At 36.6% G+C, this 19,489-nt stretch overlaps 1 protein-coding gene across 1 annotated transcript; it reads right to left on the minus strand.

Annotated features, from left to right (window-relative positions):
• Positions 1-1,970: 1,970 nt before the first annotated feature.
• LOC149812705 (uncharacterized) lies at positions 1,971-19,285 on the minus strand. The gene is made up of 14 exons (XM_089992283.1): positions 19,008-19,285; positions 17,344-17,596; positions 16,906-17,022; positions 11,465-11,529; positions 10,134-10,239; positions 8,896-8,967; positions 8,367-8,423; positions 7,988-8,117; positions 7,730-7,908; positions 7,421-7,605; positions 6,465-6,592; positions 4,564-4,841; positions 3,292-3,535; positions 1,971-2,988 (listed from the first exon to the last, which is right to left on the minus strand). Coding segments are annotated over exons 1-14 (2,625 nt in total). The 5' UTR covers positions 19,010-19,285; the 3' UTR covers positions 1,971-2,179.
• Positions 19,286-19,489: the final 204 nt, after the last annotated feature.

A 19,489-nucleotide genomic window follows, 5' to 3' on the forward strand; every position in this document is an offset into this window, starting at 1 on the left:
CCTTTAAATACTGTAGAAACTGTTGTTGCTTTATTTGCTATGACAATAAATAAAGCACAAGGACAAACGATACCAAGAATTGGTATATGTTTGCTCATGATCAGCTATATGTTGCATTGTCTCGGGGTAAAGATTAAAAAAAATTTAAGCTTTATGTGGGTCGACATAAGGTTGTTCATGAAAGAGAAGTATACATCAAAAATATATTTTACAAAGAAATATTGCTAAACTGAATATGGTTTTTGAATTGCTTAATATACATAAAAGGAAGATGTACATGAATATACTTTACAACAAAATTTACTAAACTATATTTTGTTTAATTGTTCGATTTGTAGTTCACAACAAGTGTTATGGTAGACTTGCAGCATCGATTGTTATATTTTGTGTACTTAGAATGAATCCAATAAAAAACTCCATAAAGCAAAATGGTATTATTGGCTCTATGGTGGTGGAAACATACGCTTCGAGTAGACCTAACTTTATATTTGTTATACGGTAATTTTGCATTTTTTTTTGTGTCAATCGCATTTTTTTTATTTTGGGCTTAGTTGTAGCACTTTTGTTGAATTTGCTGACATTTGAATAGGGGTGTCAACGGGCCAGGTTTACCCGGACCGGACCCAAACCAAACCATACAACATCCCGATATGGTGATAAATAAGAAGACCTGGGACCAGACCCGAAGGTCCGATTCATACATGGCCCCTAGTATAGTTTGTGAAATTTTATACCAGACCCAGACCCTTAAGACCCACAAATTTTCAAGGTAAAATGACAAAAAATATGGTTTTATTGGGTTTGGTTCATGTAGTTCTTATCGGTCCCAGTATGTCTTTTCATAAAGTGAACCCGATTAGACCCGAGTCTGGACCCGATACCATGCCCCAAAAATCTGGTCAAAGTATGGTTTTCCACCTGGGTCCAAACCAAACCCGACCCACTGACACCCCTACATTTGAATCACTTATGGATGTTATCATGTTGGGTTGGATTATCAAGTAACCATAATGATACTCTCCGGGCAAAATGGGATTACGTCTGATTACGGGTGAATTTGAGTTGACATTTCAAGGAATCCTTTTCTAATAACTTTATAATCAAATCAAACTTATCCTAATGATATAGACCATATAATGATCCAATACCCAAATACAAATGTCCAAATTTAAATAAGAAAAGATGAATACAAAATGATCTAATGAACCCGAATGATGAATACAAAATGATCTAATGAACCCGAATCACTAGGCTCAACTCCTGCATCAGAAACCCACCCACTCAACCACCAAATGGAGAGTTGTTGGCAGGATAGACAACTAAACAGGCCTAGAGTTGTACCAGCTGTTTGAGGTGGGCAGCGGTTACTGGCAAAACGGATCCTCGCTGGATATTGCACCTTACCCATGGGCCAGGTGAGAGAAGGAAGACGAGGGAGGGTGAAGGAGTTGGGCTATTGCTATCAATCAAGAACAGTGAAGTGATGATTAGAGGCCTCAAAGACTATCACAAAGACACGGGGACACGTGATGGGGGGGAGGGTTAACACGTAAGTCTAATTTCTTTTTGAAAAATAGAACACGTGGAAAAGGTTTTTTTATTTTCTAATTAATAAAAAACTAAAATTCGATATTTTAATATTGAAAAATATTTTTATTGAAATGATACTTAAATTCATTACAATAACATTAAACTATGAACACTACGAGTCAATGTCCGCATCCACGTGTATTGTGTTACCATGGACACCCCCACCAAAATGGTGAGTACCCATGACAGCTCAAAGGGTTTGTGCAGCCAGAAATGTGAGGTCCATACTTGGAACTAAGGGCAAAAGGTCGACATTTAAATGGAATTTTCCCAAGAAATTAACGAACTAGTAAAAAGAAAAATAAAATATCCCGAAAAAGAATGGATGTAAACCTCAATTGCAGAGCACAACCTCATAAGTATGGACTAATTTGTTTCCATTTTCTTTTGTGGATCTATCTCAACTCTTTCACTAAACGAAATAATTTAATTTCCGACAAACTAAAATTAATTACATTTTGTTCCTTTTCTTCCGGCCGGCCTTAGCCTTCTTTCTTCAAGGTAGTATTGTATGAATCTAAAGAATTCAAAAAAGGGCCAGCTTGCACAAGCCACACATCAAGTATGGATGAGCACTGCATGCATGTTTTTAGTCTGTGTCTGGATCACCTTCAACGATGTCTGGAAGACTCTCTGAATCAGATGACAATGCCACGGTTTCTGTGCTGTGCAACGAAGAAAATCTGGTGAAAAATGGGCTGTCTTCAGCAGAAATATCTGCAATTCCAGCTGAGACTGAATCTTCTTTTGATGGTGATGCCACTGGTTTTACTAGCTCAGATTCCTTAAACAGCCCACCTGCATTTTCAGCTGAAGTGTCTTTTTCCATATGCACCACCACTTCTTCCGGTTCATGGCCCTCTAGCTCCTGAAATGTGCTCTTACCCATACCATCCGCACCACCACTCACCCGCATTTCTTGTATCAGAACTGAGCTACCATTTCTGGTGTCTTCCTTCAAAATTTCCTTCTCTGATCTGACAACCGAGCAGGGCTCCAACGTACCAACTCTATCAAGATTAACAGTTAGACGTTCAGTCAGACCATCCACTTGGACTGTCTGTCTGTCTTCAGCAGTGTCGGTTTCTTCCATATTTGCCAACCAACCAAGACATAACTTGTCATCTGGATAAATATCACCCACATCAACTGGGAGTTTCGGCTTACCGGTTTTTGAGATGTTTGGGTAGTCCACTCTGGGGCTGCCCATTTTGTCTCCTACCCCATTTTCATTAACTGCTAAATGAAACCTCTGGTTTAAGCCACCAATGCCTGTGTTATTACTAATTAGAGATGAGGATGGCATTAACTGAAGGGAACGTGGATGAATAAGAGGCTCTAAAGCCAGAAGAGCATGTGCACAGAAATCTGCAAGTTTTGTCCCAGCCTCTTGCTTGCCTGCGACCATCAACATTTTAACAAATAAGATTTCTCTTCAATGTGCATGCCAACAATCACAATTCTTCTAGTTGACCAAGACCCAGTAAATACAGCAGAAACCCTGAATAAAATGTATTTTCCTTCATAAAACATTTATTGTAGATTCAACCAACTGCTGCACTTGTTTAGATGAATTTCTGTGAGTTCTTGTAAACTAATATATGGCTGAGGATGAAGCAGATAATATTTAGTATTGTCATCACAAGCAAAAAGATGAAATTCTCAATGTAATATACTGTAAATCAAATGCAAAAGGATAACCTTTACGGAAAAGTGCGAGGCTTTGTGATAAATATGGAGGCCTGTGAGAGCATGGAGAAAGCAAAGAAGCCAACAGTGCTTGAAGTGCAGCAAGCTGAAAATCTGCTCGACCAAAATTTGTTTCATCCTCCATAACAATGTTGTGGTCCTCATATGACCAGCCTTCCTCACAGGCACTGGTCGCTACGTGTATCAAAAGAAGATCAACCTTTGGTCTCCAGCTGTGTGAATGTAAAGAACCACCCTGGTATAATCAAGTAGCAATGGTAGTTTCAGCAAAAGCATTGTTTGCCCCGATAACAAACACAGCATAAAGAGAAGGATAATGAAATTGAGAGATAAAAATCTATTATCACGTTACTTTCTCTGTGCCATATTTTTGAATTCTCATCTCGTCAAACTGTCCCCTCAGCATTCACGGAATATCAGAAACTCTTTCTAGCATTTTAACTAACCAATTTGCCGAAATATCTTTGAAAACGGTTATCCACACTACAAGGAACTTAAATTCTGCCGAAAAAAATGAAAGACTATAACTACACAAAACAATCCTTCAAATGACACAAACATTTTTTCCTTTTTCACAAAATAAGCAGATAAAATTAGGTGCCGCCAAATGACCATGGAACTGTAACATAAACCTGCAAAGGTCAATAAAGAGGAGAGTATACCAAGAAGCATATAAAAAAGACTACAAACGGTTGATATATTACAAAATTCTGATGCATGGTGTAACAATGAAGGGAAAAAGCTTTTTCCTTTCATAATATTCATAATTAAGGCAGATTTGAGCCAATACTTTGAAAATTACCATGCTTTTATCATGGCAACTTAAAAAGTCAATAAAATGCAAAAAATGCTATTTTCAAAATATCATAATCTTATTGTTGTATCAACCCAATGTTAACACTGTGCTAAGATGTTTATCTTTTTCACTATGAATTTATATGTGCCTTTATTTTTTAAAATATAATAAATATATCTAGATGTTTTTGAGAGATTCTCTCAAGCCACATGATTCTCATGACAACAAAATCCCTTATAATGAGATTTGAGACATGGCAATGAAAAGAAGATTTCATGGCTGACATTGAGTCACATACTATTAGATTCATGGGACCTTTTGCAATACAAGGAAATTTTTACTATGGTCAACTTCAAGATGCCTCATTCAAGCAATGACAAACCTATGATTCCTCATAAATGAGGAAATCAACAGATCAGAAACAACCTAACACCTAGAACCAAAGAAAGACTGTTTAAGATGCATACCACAGTAAGAAGGGCTTCTACTGCTTGAAGAGCAAAAATCTGCACAGAGAAAGGAATCTTTGGACAATTACTCGAAACTTCAGCTTCAATTCCACTTGAGTTATCCTCAGGGGATCCAGAAACATGCTTCCTCTTTCCTCTCCTAGAGGCTTTTGATGCCCCAGTTCCATGTTTTGAAGAGTGTACTTGAGAAGGGATGGATCCCTGTGCTTGAAAACCAATATCCAGATCCCTAGATGCATTATCAATTACATCATTGGCAAGATACAGAGCCATTCCTGATCAAAATCAGAACTTCTAAGTTAGTATAAGTTCTTATTTTTCTTAAACATAAAGATACAAGGTACTGTGGTACAAGCTATACTCCACCAGCAAAAAAGCAATTAGAACATTTGAACTATGTGATGCTTTAAAGGAAGACCTAACATAACGAAGAAAATATGCAATAAACAAGTCATAACAACTCAGCAATTCCCATTTTTTTGTCAAACTTTCTGTTCCAAAAAGTGTAAAAGAATGTCTGAGCTCAAAATTTCCTGTTTGAATCGAAAACGAGATTACATGATTTCAAATTCTGAGGCTCGAACAGGCACCACAACTGATGACTTTGATTTAAAGTATGAGACTCCATAAACTAGCCAACTCAAAGAATAGTTCAAAAATGAATTGAAATAAACATCAAACAGAGATCAAATGAAAACTTATGATGTCATCAGAAAGAGCTGTAAAAACATTGACAGTGACAAGTTACCCAATACTGTAGCAGAAACTGAATCTACTATGTCTAAAATGCGGCCAGAGCTTCTTGCTAGATTCTCAATAAAACTTGATGGTTCTGAACACTACGAGAAGAAAATATTTTAAGTATGATATGGTTTTCAGTTTTCTCATACAACTGGACACTCAAAAAAAAGGAGAGCCAAAAAAGAGTTTCATTGATAACCTGATATTTCAAGAATAGTTGGGGCTCTGGATATTACTAAAATTCTAATGCATATTTTTCGGATGTTTCCATGCCCAATATGTTTTATTAATTCACTTAGCACGAATTTTATTTTCATTATGCAAATGATGCTAGAAATGTGTTATTCATGGAATAGCTGGACTAGTTCAAACAGTTAGGAAATATGTAATAATGATGCGTATTTGTCCTCAGCATACTCGAGCATACTTGTAGGATTGTTTGTTGTATTTATTCCTTTCTCATTTTATCTTGTATTCTAGGTATACTAGACGTATACCTATAGTGTATTGTGTATTTTAGATTTGGTATACTCAAGGTATACCCGTTAGGATTAGTTTACATATACCTAGTGTATACTTTTAGGCTAGTATTATTTTTTTTCTTTTATTTATTCTACTTCTATTATTTTATTTTGGTAATCATTAAGATGACCAATCTCATCCTTTATGGTCATTTTCTTTTGACCAGCTAGTTGTTGGGCTATAGCCTACCGGCTAGTTGGAGGTCCGACAAACCGTTAGGCAAAATAAGTGTGTGTGCCATGTAAATGGGAGAGTGATGGGTGCGTTAGCATAATGTGTGTCAAGTGTGTATGATCATGTATGTATGTATGAGTGTGAGTTTAATGAGAATGGGTTTTGTATATATCCATGTTTTGAACAATTAATAAAAGACATTATTATTATTTTTGTTTTGTTATTTTTTCTTTGCTAAAATGCATCATTATCTTTTCTCCTGTGCCTCAGATTCCGTGCCATTTCATGACACAAACATTCTAATGCAGCAGCTACCTAAGCGAGCAAAACTATAAAAAGAATATTTTAAATTTGGCGACCATCCTCTAGAAAAAAAGTTATTAAACACAATGTTTTGGCAGTCTTGCACACATCAAAGCAGTGTCAGTAAGAATAAGAGATACGAAAGATTAGGGCCGTACCCACGTTCATGGAGATGAGTAAAGTTTTTGCAATTGTGTAAAGCTTGACTCTAATGGAAGGCAACAAAAACCTCCTGAAATAATTTTGGAGAAGCCGTACAATCTTCCCAGCAGCAGGTAGCAATTGACTGCACAAGAACTAATTGTTAGGAAAGATAATGTGCGGTGTTAAATGATACCCAACATGTCAACTAGCATGTCTGAACATGCACATGCACAAATGAAGAAAGAAAATGTGGCATTAGACTAAACAACTCCAAATACACCTTTATGAACTACAGTTTTTAAGGATGAATTGGACTATGGACGGTATTAACACAAAGCAGACAGTCTTAGATGATTAACAGATACATTTCCAATACCTACAAGCAAAAAACATAGAAAGAAGAAGATGACTAACTATAAATCCTGGTGGCATAAGGTAGTGCATGAGGCATAGCATGTTGACATGCTCTAACTTTCCCCCCTTGAACAAATGATGAGTGAAGAAATGTTCCTGGTAATTTATAAAGAACAAAATTTTCACATTTGGGATTCAATAGACTCCTCAGGATCTGAAAAGATATGAAGTAAAGAACATGTGTAACGGAGTGTTGGCACCTTCCTCTTTGTGTTTGTTCGCAAAAGACACTTGATCTGAAATGGATCATGTCAGATGTTGTCATGTGAATGGTTTAGATGCTTTTGTCCATAGTCACAATCTTATTCTCAGGATATTCTTGGCAAGTGAATATCCCTGGATAATTTGGAAAATTATGTTTTTTTTAAATCTCGGAAAAAATCTCATCAAATAAAGAAATGCTAAAAATAACAGTTCTTAATTGCAAGAAATCTAGAGAATGCAAACTCCAAAGGATGTATCTGTCAAATACCAAAAAATGGGCGCTAGTGAATTCTCCAAATGATAATGACCACCATGTGTTCACAGAGAAAACAGTAACAAAGTTGTGACTCACCTGCGGACCCCCTTGATGATTGCATGTAGCAAATCCAAGCAATTCAGGTGCAACACAGGGAGATCAGAAAAGATAAACTCTAGCTGAGTAATGGCCATAACGGGCATCGAAGCATAGCAGTTATTACCATCCAGTGAGAGCACTCTTTCGACGAGTGAAAGCAGAGAGTGCATAGGGACAGTGACCTGACAACATTGAAACAAAATCACTGTAGATCTTAATCCACAATAAACATAAGGGCAAAGGAGGAAATGGCCTTGCATGAAATTCACAGGACCACAATATTAAACAAACAATATGTTGGCCTACCTGGACATGATAAGGACTGGTAAGCATTGAAATACAACACTTCATCAATGAGCAAACATGAGGAATATGAAGTTTGCCAAACTTGTCTTTTGGTTGTTCATCTGAGTAACCACCCAAGGGAGGAGGGGGATCTTTTCCTGGTTCAACCAAGAGATTGATAGCATTCAAGCCTTTGTTTGCTGCATTAGAAACAAGAATTAGCTCTATTTAACACAAGGCTTCACAAACATATAAATATAAAGCATTTGTATCAATTACCATCTTCAAAGCCTTGAAAAATATAATTCAAATTTGTATTGATTGATATCAAAAGCTTCGTCATCATCTGGGACCAGCTAGCAACATCACCCCTTGCCCTCGGAAGGAAAGCCAGTAATTGGGCAAACATCTAAAAGTATACATGAAAAACCAAGTATTTAATGTAAAAGCTTAACTATCCAAAAGGAAAAGAACAATACACATAAAAATCCTGTCTGCAAAAAAAGGGACTGCGAAAATTTTTTATAACAGTGAATATTTCAAAACAAAGTTTGACAAAGTCAAACCATCTATGGAGTCGACCATTTAGTCCCTGAGAAGACAGTGCTATTAAAATAACAAAACCGATAGATGCAGGTTAGTTTCCCATGGTTCACACCTTAGATAAAGCCAAGCTTGAATTTCTGAACAAGAGGGTTGCGACAACAGCCTCAGCCTGTGACAGTACATCATCCAAACTAATATGACAATTCTTTCACAAATTTAAACATTTTAATTTTGAATGGCGCATAATAAACCAATACTATCCAATTGAAACAATCAATAGGTGAAATGAAAAAAACTAAAATTGATTTCTTAATTAGTTTAGAAATAAGCTACTATGCAAAGAAAAAAAATCCTAATGGAGAAAAACTTTTTGCAAGCTACTAGAAAACAAATTTTGTGTTTATAAATCCAGATTATTGGCAGTTATACAAAATATATCCCCAAACACTATAAATCTTCCTTCAAGCAAATTGTCAAATAGATTGACACAGGCAAGAAGCCATTAAGTTGACATAATGCTTTAATATTTCATATTTGGAAGTCCATAGAGAACAAGTTGAGGTTCAAGCGTTGTCTCTAAGGAACAACTCAGAAAAAGTCATAATGAACATTCCAAGGGAGTGAAAGAAATTTGCACTCACACTATCATAGTGACGATGAAAAGATGACGGAAACAAAGTTAACAGGTTACAAAGAAGACCAGCAGCCGCTTCCTGCAAAAGGTTAATACTATAAGAACACGAGTAGTCCATGTAACTCCTAAAAAGAAGAGTCAAACAACATACATATTAAAAGAGGCAAAAGCAAATCATTTGGACAGTCAAACCACTCAATGCACTTCCACTAAAAATACTCGGTTTGGGACTAATTAACACTATATAACTACACAAGTCTGCAGCAAAGCACTCATGAAAATAAAAAGCTCGTGAGCTGGATTTTATTACATGCTGATCTTTCTTATAAGACTATTAAGATAGCAACCACTACATGTTGTTCAAAACATAAAGGAAGAGAGAGACATACAAAGAATGGGTCCTTAATGACATAGACATTGGCAACTTAGTTTGTGATTTGCTATGTCACATGGGCATGCCTAGGGTTACCGGAAGCACCATACGACTTGAGAAAGCGCGCTTCTCCGAAGCACGAAACGTGGCGCTTCTGATTAAACGGGAATGAAGTGTGCTTCCCAATTACTGGGAAGCTCACTTCCCCTTCTTTTTTCATTTTTTTCTGTTTTTTCTTCTTGTTTTTTTATACTTTTTCTTTTTTTCGCTTCCCCCTAGGTCGCTTCCTAGTTCGCTCTTAAGTCCTCCCGCACTTCCCGCTTCCTAAAATTTTGGAAGTGCGAACTCACCAGGGTCGTCCATTGCTGATGATGGACGACCCACTATGCACAGCGTCTGTGCGTACAAGAAGGTCTTTAGTGCCAGTCGCAACCCCTGCCTAAAGGTCATTTTAATGGCAAAAACAAATGTGTGTGTTCCGCATGTGTGTAGGCTCACGTAGACACCTAAGGGTGTAGGAAACTACTATATATATATGTTACCACACTTCCCATATATCTAAAAAGTATATCAGTTAAAGACCAATCACATAGCTTCCAATTGTAAAGGGAATTATTCAATAAATACTATAACACTTTAGACTTCTACATATTCAACAAAAACAAGCAGTCGCTTTTTCTCTGTTTTGCTAAAAGGTCTTGATTTTATATTTTAGGTTAAGGAGCTTGGAATCCATAAATCAATATCAGAGTGGCAGATATGACTTTAGCAAAAGCAACATGCTACTAAAAAATGTGTCAAACAATGGGCACAGAAATCAAAAAAAGAAAAATAGAGGGGAGCGAGAGTTAATTGGAAAGAATCTTGCTAACCAATACGTCATCTGAACCATCTTGTGTTAACAGTTGCAGAACCAAAGGAATAAGTTTGCTTGACATGGAAGCTCCCTCTTTCTTAGAGTTTGGAAAACTGTAAAGCCTATTATCATAAACACCACAAAGTAATGTCAGAACCAAGTCCTGAACCAATTGATTAGCGAAGGAAATCAACAACAATAAGGAACTATATTCCTACATACACACAAAGGATAGTGTAGATGCACATACCACAAATATAGTACCAAGGAGCGTAAACTTGTAAGTACTAAAACAATCAAATTGCAACTGTAAAAATAATCAGTTCATCTAAATTTCTGGATGTGAAGCAAGATTGATACTAAATGTACCATGACTCATTTTGTACATATGTACGACATATGTTCTTATATGTTGGCATGTGCACTTTTTTATGTATTAAGAAACGCCCATTGAAAATCAGTAAATTCCAAAAAACAATATTTTGTTGGATTCCAAGCAGTAATAATTATATAATTTAAAAACAATCCATAAATGTCGAGCGCAACAATTTTTCTTTCCATTCACATCAAGTTAGTATCATTTTTTGGATTGAACAAAACCAAATGTTCCCTCTTCTGTTTTTCCATTAACACAAAAGCAAATGTTAGATCCAAGAAAAAGTTGGATATTCCGTAGCTCTGGTGCTTTATCTCTGATTCTCTGGTATGATTTTGGATTTAAGTATCTAAGAGTTGGTCATTTACTATGCCGTCCAGATTTTGGCCTCAAGATTTGTTCCAGTGCATCATGAAGGTTTTACTCAGAAAAGAACATGTAATGATAAAGGCCTTCGTGCATTTCCCTTCATCAATAAGTTCATAACAAGCATAACAATATGTATTAAAGAGGAAGCAAATGTACCAAATGTACTTTCACATTCTCTCGCTATAAAAGAAGGAAAAACGGTGCATAACTTTCAGCTTAATGACTCCTCTCTAGTCATAACTGACAAGTACACTCTTCTATACTTCAGAGCAGATTTCTGTGAGGTTTCTTGCCAGTTGTATAAAAAGAGTAAGCATGATAAACAGACCATGGAGACTCAGTATCATGATTATGTGGCCTTGGAATCAAGTCCAACCAGGGCTAAAAGCCTGCTTGCATAGTGGGAGAAGAAAAGCAAAATTAGTAAAAGAAATAAATAGTAGAACACATAAAAAATGTGCAAACATTACAAAAAGATTATGAATGAAAGCACACCTCCAAAACAATACAAAATAAATATTGACTGACGGATATATCACATCATTGATACCACAAAATGAGGACAAGTGCAGTGGCATATAACAAGCAAGATAAATAAGAACCTCGTAAGTAGGTCTGATAATGCTGCACAAGAAGCCACTTTGATAAAATGAGAGTCTGACTGAGGCTGCATAGCAAGACAAAAAATATCATTACCAAACAACTTTCTCAAATAACATGTAAAAGGGACAGATATTAAGCCAAAAAGAATCAATGCAACGCATTCATAATAACATCATTCAAGATAGTATGGACATATAAAACAAGGTTTTTGTCCCCCCCCCCACCCCCACCTTTTTTTCTTGAGGACACCCAGAAGCTTAATATTCCAAGCAGGCAGAACAAAGTTCACATTTATTTTATTATATTATTTAGATAAATGTTTGCGATATTACATCATAACAATTGTTATCAGTGGAACCATCAAATTGGTGATTGTGAACCTCGTGCAAAAATAGTAGATCATTAGTTGGATGTGCTACATTGTTGAAAATACTAGCTTTGTTCATGTACAAAGATGTAAATATGCATGCAGGTGTTACTCATAGTCCTATCAATATATATGATTATCGACCGTAGTTTAGGCATGGAAATTATTGTAGATTGAACCCTAATGAAGAGGAGGACAGCCTTATGTAATATAGCTTTTGTTTGAAGAGTAACAAGAAACATGCTGAACTCCTGCATATCAGTGTTCTTCCTTCCATTGCAGCAGTTCATGAATGGAGGAGATCATCTAGAAGCAACAATTTTTTAGTGTGATACAGTGCATAGCTGACATCAGCCATTAATGGAATGCCTAAGGTAGAGATAGGTTATTGGGAATCTTTTTCATTTGTAACTAAAAGAGCTACAGAGGACAAGATTTCACAAACAATTTCGTGCAATTTGGAGTTCTCTACAAGAAGTCGTGATTTTTCATGGTTTTTTGGAACTTTTCTGACAAATAGGGTCTGATTCACAAAATCTTAAATCCTGGATTATTTCCAAGTTATTTTCTGCCCTAGATTGGATCTATTTAGGCTGCTTTCACCTAGAATCATGATAAAGGCATTGATTTGATGTTTGGAGCTGGTTAGATGTGATGATTCTCGGGCAGGTTCTATAGGGGTCGTAGTTAGAAATTTCAGGGATTTCTGTGTTTTAAATTCCTTTCAGCTTAACATCTATCTGTGATTGCTTTCAGCCTCTCGGGTAGCGTTTGAAATCCTATAGAGGTGTTGATGACCAATTTGATGTGTCGGGCTGAGTTGGGCAGCAATGTCACCATTAATTGGGGTGTGACAAAAAAGGTGGACAGCGTGGTTTGATATGATGAAAAGGCAGGGGAATAGATGTAAAATATGCAAAGATTATGGCATGGTTGTTAGGGTCAAGGATGCTCAGCAGTTAACCAGGCCAAGTTTGAGAAAGCCACATATGCTTAGAACTTTCTAGCTCCAGTATACCAACAAAACAACTAGGCAAGAGAGTACCAGCAGGTTCAAGATCTTAGAGGGCTCAAATAGGAAAGTAAGACTGTGCAAAGCTTTTATTCACAAATGCAGCAAATTTGGGATGTGATAGCACTTATGGATTCAGATCCCCCTTGCACTAGATGTGATGAATGCAAGAATTGCCCAGTGCATAGAAAGAAAAAGTCGAGAGTTATCGAGTTTCTGATGACCTTGAAAACTAAGTTTGATAGGACTAAGTGTGTGATGTTACATAGAGCTGAGTTCCCTACATTCACTCAGATGTTGAGCAAGCTAATTGCAAAAGAGACTAAAATCAAGTCTTTTGAAGCTAAATCTGTAGATGATATTGTACTTGTGGCAGCAAAGCAAACACATATTCAAGGTGAGTAACATACGCACTAGAGTGGCTCGTCTCGTTGGGACATGGGTACAATGCGATGCCACTATTATAAAAAAATGAGGCATATGGAGATTGCATTTCCTAACTTGAAGAAAAAGTTTAGGACTTCAACGGTAAATACACTTGTAGTTTGCAACTTAACCACCGACAGTATCAATAATAAGTGCAGCCCAGGCTTCTGACTCCTTTATATAGACTCAAATACTAAAGCAAATTTAGCAGCTCCTCGCTCATTCATTTGCATCCACTTCCTCTGCACCTGCAAGCATACCTAGTCCTTGTCCAAGTTAGTTAATAGATTCAGGGGTGTCATGTCACATGACTGCCAATGAGTCTGCCTTAGACAACTATAAGCATCGTCATGGATCCTTTCACATAACTAATGGAGACATCAGGTCAGTATCAAAAGTTGGACCATAAATTTGTCTTCTAACATTAAGAACCAACTAAAGGTTACAAAAGTATACCATGTTCCATCTATTGCGTTGAATTTAATATCAAAAAGTTAGATGATACGTTATAATGCGATGTATTTTCACTTGATGGTTGTGTTGACGGTAGTTAGGGAGGAGGAGTGGGACTAAGCATAGAAGGGGTTGATTGTATTGCTTGACTCGACTGAAGAGTCTGTTTCCACATATTTTTTGTTGTGGTGTTGTTGTGCTAGATCCTTCAGTCCTTTGGCATAGATGCCACGGCCATGTTTCTCAACTCCTGACTTTAGTGCATTTGGTACGTTGATGAGTCAAGAGTTATAGTGTTTAAATCTATGAAGGAGTGTGAGAGTTGCTAATTAGCCAAATGTCATGCATTACCTTTTGATGGTAGTAGTGTGGAGTCATTGCATGTTTTTGATCTTGTATACTCTGATATTTAGCAGCTCTAACCAGTTTTGTCAAAAGGTGGATTCTCGTATTTTGTACCCTTCATAGATGACTGCACAAAATATGCATGGATTTACTTTATAAAAAATAAAAGTGAGTTTTTTGGCATTCTAAAACAATTTTATGCTATGATTAAAACTCAATTTTTTACCTCAATTTAAGATTTTCACTCAAATTCAGGGAGAGAATACATAAGTAATGAACTATAATAAATTCTTGTTAAAAATAGTATCATACACCAAAAGTCTTGTCTCCATACACCAGAACAAATAGTGTTGTTGAGCATAAGAATTGAAGTCAGTTTTTTTGGCATTCTCAAACAGTTTGATGTCTTGGTGGTACTCAGATTCTAAAGGCAGAGTATGCGGATGGAAGAGAGCCTTGTATGGGCTCAAACAAGCACCATGCATGTGGTTTGAGAAGTTCAACATTGTGGTTAGATCTTTCGGCCTTGACCAAAGCTATTATGATCCCGCTTTGTTTGTATCCTCTTTATCTCATGGCAAGTGTATATTACTCCTATGGTGATTACAGGAGATGATGTGCAAAAAGTAGACGCCGAGGATAGCTAATATCATTAAAATGAAAGACCTTAGAAATTTGAAATATTTCCTTGCCTTGGCAGTTGCATACTCAAGGGGGACTTTACTTATCCCCGCATAAGTATACAACTGATCTTGTTGAGAAAGCAAGGCTAGTAGCAGATAATTCTAAGAAAGTTACCTCTCCTATGGAAGCAACTATGAGGTTAAGGGCTACAAATAGAGAGGAGCTAGAACACCCAATGATATACAAGTAATTAGTTGAGAGTTCGATATACTTGACTATATCCAAGTCTGATATCATTTATGTACATGTTGTCAGTCAATGTATGAGCTCAACCACATTGGTTCACCTTGTTGTTTTCAGGATTATTAGATATGTGAGAGATACTATGCATTTTGGAATGTTCTTGTCATCATCCTCCACAAACCTTAGAAACATTTGAGATGCAGACTATAGGGGATTCACTCGAGACCACCTCTCTACTTTAAGGTTTTGTGTTATTCTTGGAAGCACTTTGATTTCTTGGAAGAGCAAAAAGCATCAATGAGTTGCTTTACCCACAATTGAGGTAGACTATAGAGTTATGGCTTAGTTACAACTGATATTATTTGGATAAGGTGGCTTTGGGGAGAGTTAGGTGTTTCATTGTGGAAGAACCTCCTTGTATTGTAACAATATGAGTGTCATTCACATTATAAAGGATCGAGAGTTCCACGAGAGGGCCAAGCATATTGAGATAGATTGTCATTTTACTATGAGGGTATATGAGGATGGGATCATATCTTTGGAGCATCTTTTCTTCTCCTCTTTCCTTTCCTTCCTTCATTTCTTCCCTTTCTTCTTTTTCTTTCCTTCTTTCCTTTCCATCCCTTCCCTTCTTCTCTTCCTTCTTTTCCTTTACTTCCTTCCTTTTTTTCTTTTCCTTTCTTTTCCTTCTTCCCCTCCATTCATTTTTTATATTCATTCTTTCCTATCCTTCCTTTTCTTCCCTTTCTTCTTTTCTTTTCCTTCTTTCTTGTCCTTCCTTCCTTCCCTTTCTGTAATGATATTATCACGAGATTAAAAATATTGTGATATACTCCGGATATTATCGACTACCTTGAAATAGCCGATAATATCACAATATTTTCAATATATCAGTGACACTGGTCACAACAATGGTGAAGCAATTTCTGAAGATATTATAGGATTTTCTATAAAATCTTAGAAAAACTAGCATAACCTTTTGCATTTAAAAATGAAAAATTAAAAAAACGATAGCATAAAATAAGTTCATAAGTGTTATTTCTACAAAGAAATGTAAAAAGAAGGTAAAAAAATATAAAAGACAGTAAATTAAAAAAGAAACAAGTTATGAAACTGTAGTGATGATATCATTATAGTATAGCTATAGCAGTGCCTTCTCACTATATCAAAATAATATCAAGATAGTTTCTCAAAATATAAGTGATATCTATGCCATATACACATACATGGATATAGCAATGAAAGAGAAACAAATTTTTCCTGCTTCTACATATCTCTTTTGAAGGTACGAAGAACATATTCAAACGAAAAGCAAAGCTGAATGGTGCCATTGCAGCAAAGTAAAATATTACATCAAACATGATGTCACAATATATCAAAATTTCCCTCTTTTGACTCAAATCTATGAGCCTAGATGCATGACTGTCTGAGCATTACAAACCTTATTAAATTCACAAACAAGGCAAGGGAAAATAGATCAAAGAGAGTAAGACAAACATTTTTATGTGTCTAGTCGTAATTGACTTTTTTTATAAGGAGAAACCACTGTTATATAAACGTCCCCTAATTGGCCAAGAGGTGCCACATTTGTTGTGGCCCTATTTCACCAGCTCCGGTGTAAACCTCCAGAGTACTCTGCTGCCCACCAAGGATAGTGTGTGTTGGCTTAAGCCATGCAGCAAAGGATAGACACACAGGGTATCTATCAAACATGCAATGTCCTTCAGGCTTTAACTTAGAACACTTTAAGCCCATCATCTAGTTGTAAATGGTATGGAGCAGAACCACCCAAAAATCATGTTCAACCCGCCATTGTGGCATGATTGTGCTTAGCCATGTGAATCAAATTCACTCAATTATTTGTCATATTGTCGAAATATATACTACATAAGCTGATAGAGATTAATATTTACACAGCAAAAAATTGGACAGGTAAGAGAAATATAAACAGTCAAGTTCATGAATGAAACCTTGAGCAGTAAGAGAAGCTTTTCGAACCAGGATGAATAAGATGTGAGAAACAGGCTTGCACTACACTCTTGGCAAGTTACACCCAGCAAGCTGACGCCAACCCAGCACTTGTCCGGCTACATGATCAAAGGCAAAAAAAAAAGGAGGATCTTCACACTGAACAACTCAAAATCAAAACCATCAAGAGCAAAATATGATCACATTTCTTTGAGTCACCATAACACCAAAAAACTTTATAAAAGCATGAGCAAACACCATTAAACAATCATAGTGATAATCTCAAACCAAAGCACCCAGAGCAACAGAATTAACACATTCTTTGAGTCACCACAAGGGAAAAGAATAAACTTTCTATCAAAACCAACTCCTGTCTTGATTCACTCCTTTGGAAATCAAAAGGGAAATATTTAAAACAAGAATTAACAAGGTGGTAGTACCTTTTTGCTTAAACACAGCGAGATCAAACCATCAATCCATGAATTGATGGCAGATCGCCACTCACTCTCAAGTTTCTGATCGGGTGAACCATCAAAATGCTCCAATAGAAGGCCATGCAATTTGATGGAGGAAATGATAGTTGAGAGCCTCGAAGGATCAGAGAGTGGTGTGTTCTCTTCGAGAAGATGATCAGCGATTAGCGACTGCAGCAGGCACGGTTTCAACTTGGGATACTGCATGCTGCCCAAACACCTAATCAAAGTAAATAAATAAATAAATGATCACAGAAACAATAAACCTGAGTGTTTTCGGAAATTTGTCTGAAACATAAAATGGAGAATTGGAGAAATAGAAGTGAGGAGAAAACAAGGTGAATTTTGTTAGGAAAAGGGGAAAAAAGGTAGGAACCTCGAGTTCTTGCTTTCCCCACACTTTTCCTTCTTCACCATTTTTTTTTATGAAGCGAATGAGAAGTGTCATTTGAGTAATAAAATATTCAAGGGGAGAAGTAAAAACCGTTAAGAAAAACTTTAAAGCAATCATAGAAGTTGGTTGAGGTTTTCCCTCAAACAATTTAAGTGCATCCTAAAAAAAACGATTTCTTTGAAATCAAGAGTAATGATAACTCCAAAAAGTGAAGAAAGCAAAGAATAGAGGACATTAAGAGGAAAAGAACTCAAAACCGGGAGGAATGATGTAAGATTAAGGCATTTGAAGAAAAGGAAAAAAATCAAGAGATAACTACAAGGAGACCACAGATACAAACATGCATACAATTTAAATCAAGGTTTATCATATTATGATCTTCCATCTACTGTGCAGAGTATAACTGCGGAAGATATTTTTTAATGTAGTATATTTAATGATATTAATATTGATGTTTTGGATGAGCAAAAGGTTTGTTGTCAAGCACTAAACGATTAACAAAGATATACTTTTGAGGAGATTATAGGTGCCATCGAACAAAATAAGTTTGTCCTATATTTTGTTTATGGTCTTGCAGGGAATGGTAAGTCCTATTTGTATTCTAAGATTATTACAGTGATGCGCTTTAAAAATTTTATGGTTACTGTCAGGATATCTTTAGGAGTTGCAGCGACCGTCTTACCTGGAGGACGCACAACCTATAATTTTTCCTAGCTATCTGAATTGAATATATCAAGCATACATGCATATAATCTGAAAAAATGAAACACCCCATCTTAACAGCAATCACTGACAAACAAAAGCACTCATAATGCTCGTTTTTTAGATCTCGAAAGAGCAGAAATTTTTTTTATGCGATAGCTTGAATCGGCTGGATGGCAATAAGCAAATCAAATGAAATGAGCTAAAAGAAAACAAAGATACGTTTTCTACATAAGAATTCCAGCTTAGCTACGTACCTTTAAATCAGCCATAAGCAATGCAAGTAATGTACTAATTAAAATGTCACTGCATCTAGATTACCCACTATGAAAAAAAAAATAGAGATGTATAAAAAAAAAAGGTTTCTCGGGAGCAGTTTATGGGGAGAGTAGGACGGAAACAACATCAGGAGAAAAATAAAAGATATAGAAAACGGAGAGGGGCAAGGAGGAGCTGTGTGTTTTAATCATGTCAAATAAAAAACCAAAATAATGAAAAAAAAGAGAAGAGAGAGAGAGATCAGGATGAATCAAACATCAGGTCGCGAGACTCGCGACTCGCGGGAAAGATTCGAGAGAGTGGGCCTGCCTGGCCGTGGAGTCGCGCGGACAGGGCCGGAGCGGTGGAGAGAGTGTGATCACCACAGTGGGCTCGCGGGGAGTTGGGGAGGGCGGAAGGCTTGAGAGAGAGGAGATTAGGGCTTCGTTAGAGAATATATATAGAGAGAGATTAGGGTTACTGTCTCCAGAACAACTTTTTGAATCGAACAACTGTGGGGTTCAATCGCTCCACGCATGAGAACTGGTGGACATTAGTATATTGAATTCCTATATGTAAAAAGTGGTAGGTGCCTGACTGAATAGCCCCCATCACACCCGTTTTCTTAAAAAAGAGCCTTTAGAGATGCTTTTGAAGCGCCACTAAAGGTCTACTTTCTGCCCAGACCTTTAGCGATGCTTCAAAACACCACTAAAGGTAAATTACCTTTAGCAGCACTTTTGAAGCGCCATGTCTAAT

The sequence above is a fragment of the Nuphar pumila genome, chromosome 16 (assembly GCF_984573655.1).
Source record: "Nuphar pumila chromosome 16, dmNupPumi1.hap1.1, whole genome shotgun sequence".
NCBI classification, from domain to species: domain Eukaryota; kingdom Viridiplantae; phylum Streptophyta; class Magnoliopsida; order Nymphaeales; family Nymphaeaceae; genus Nuphar; species Nuphar pumila.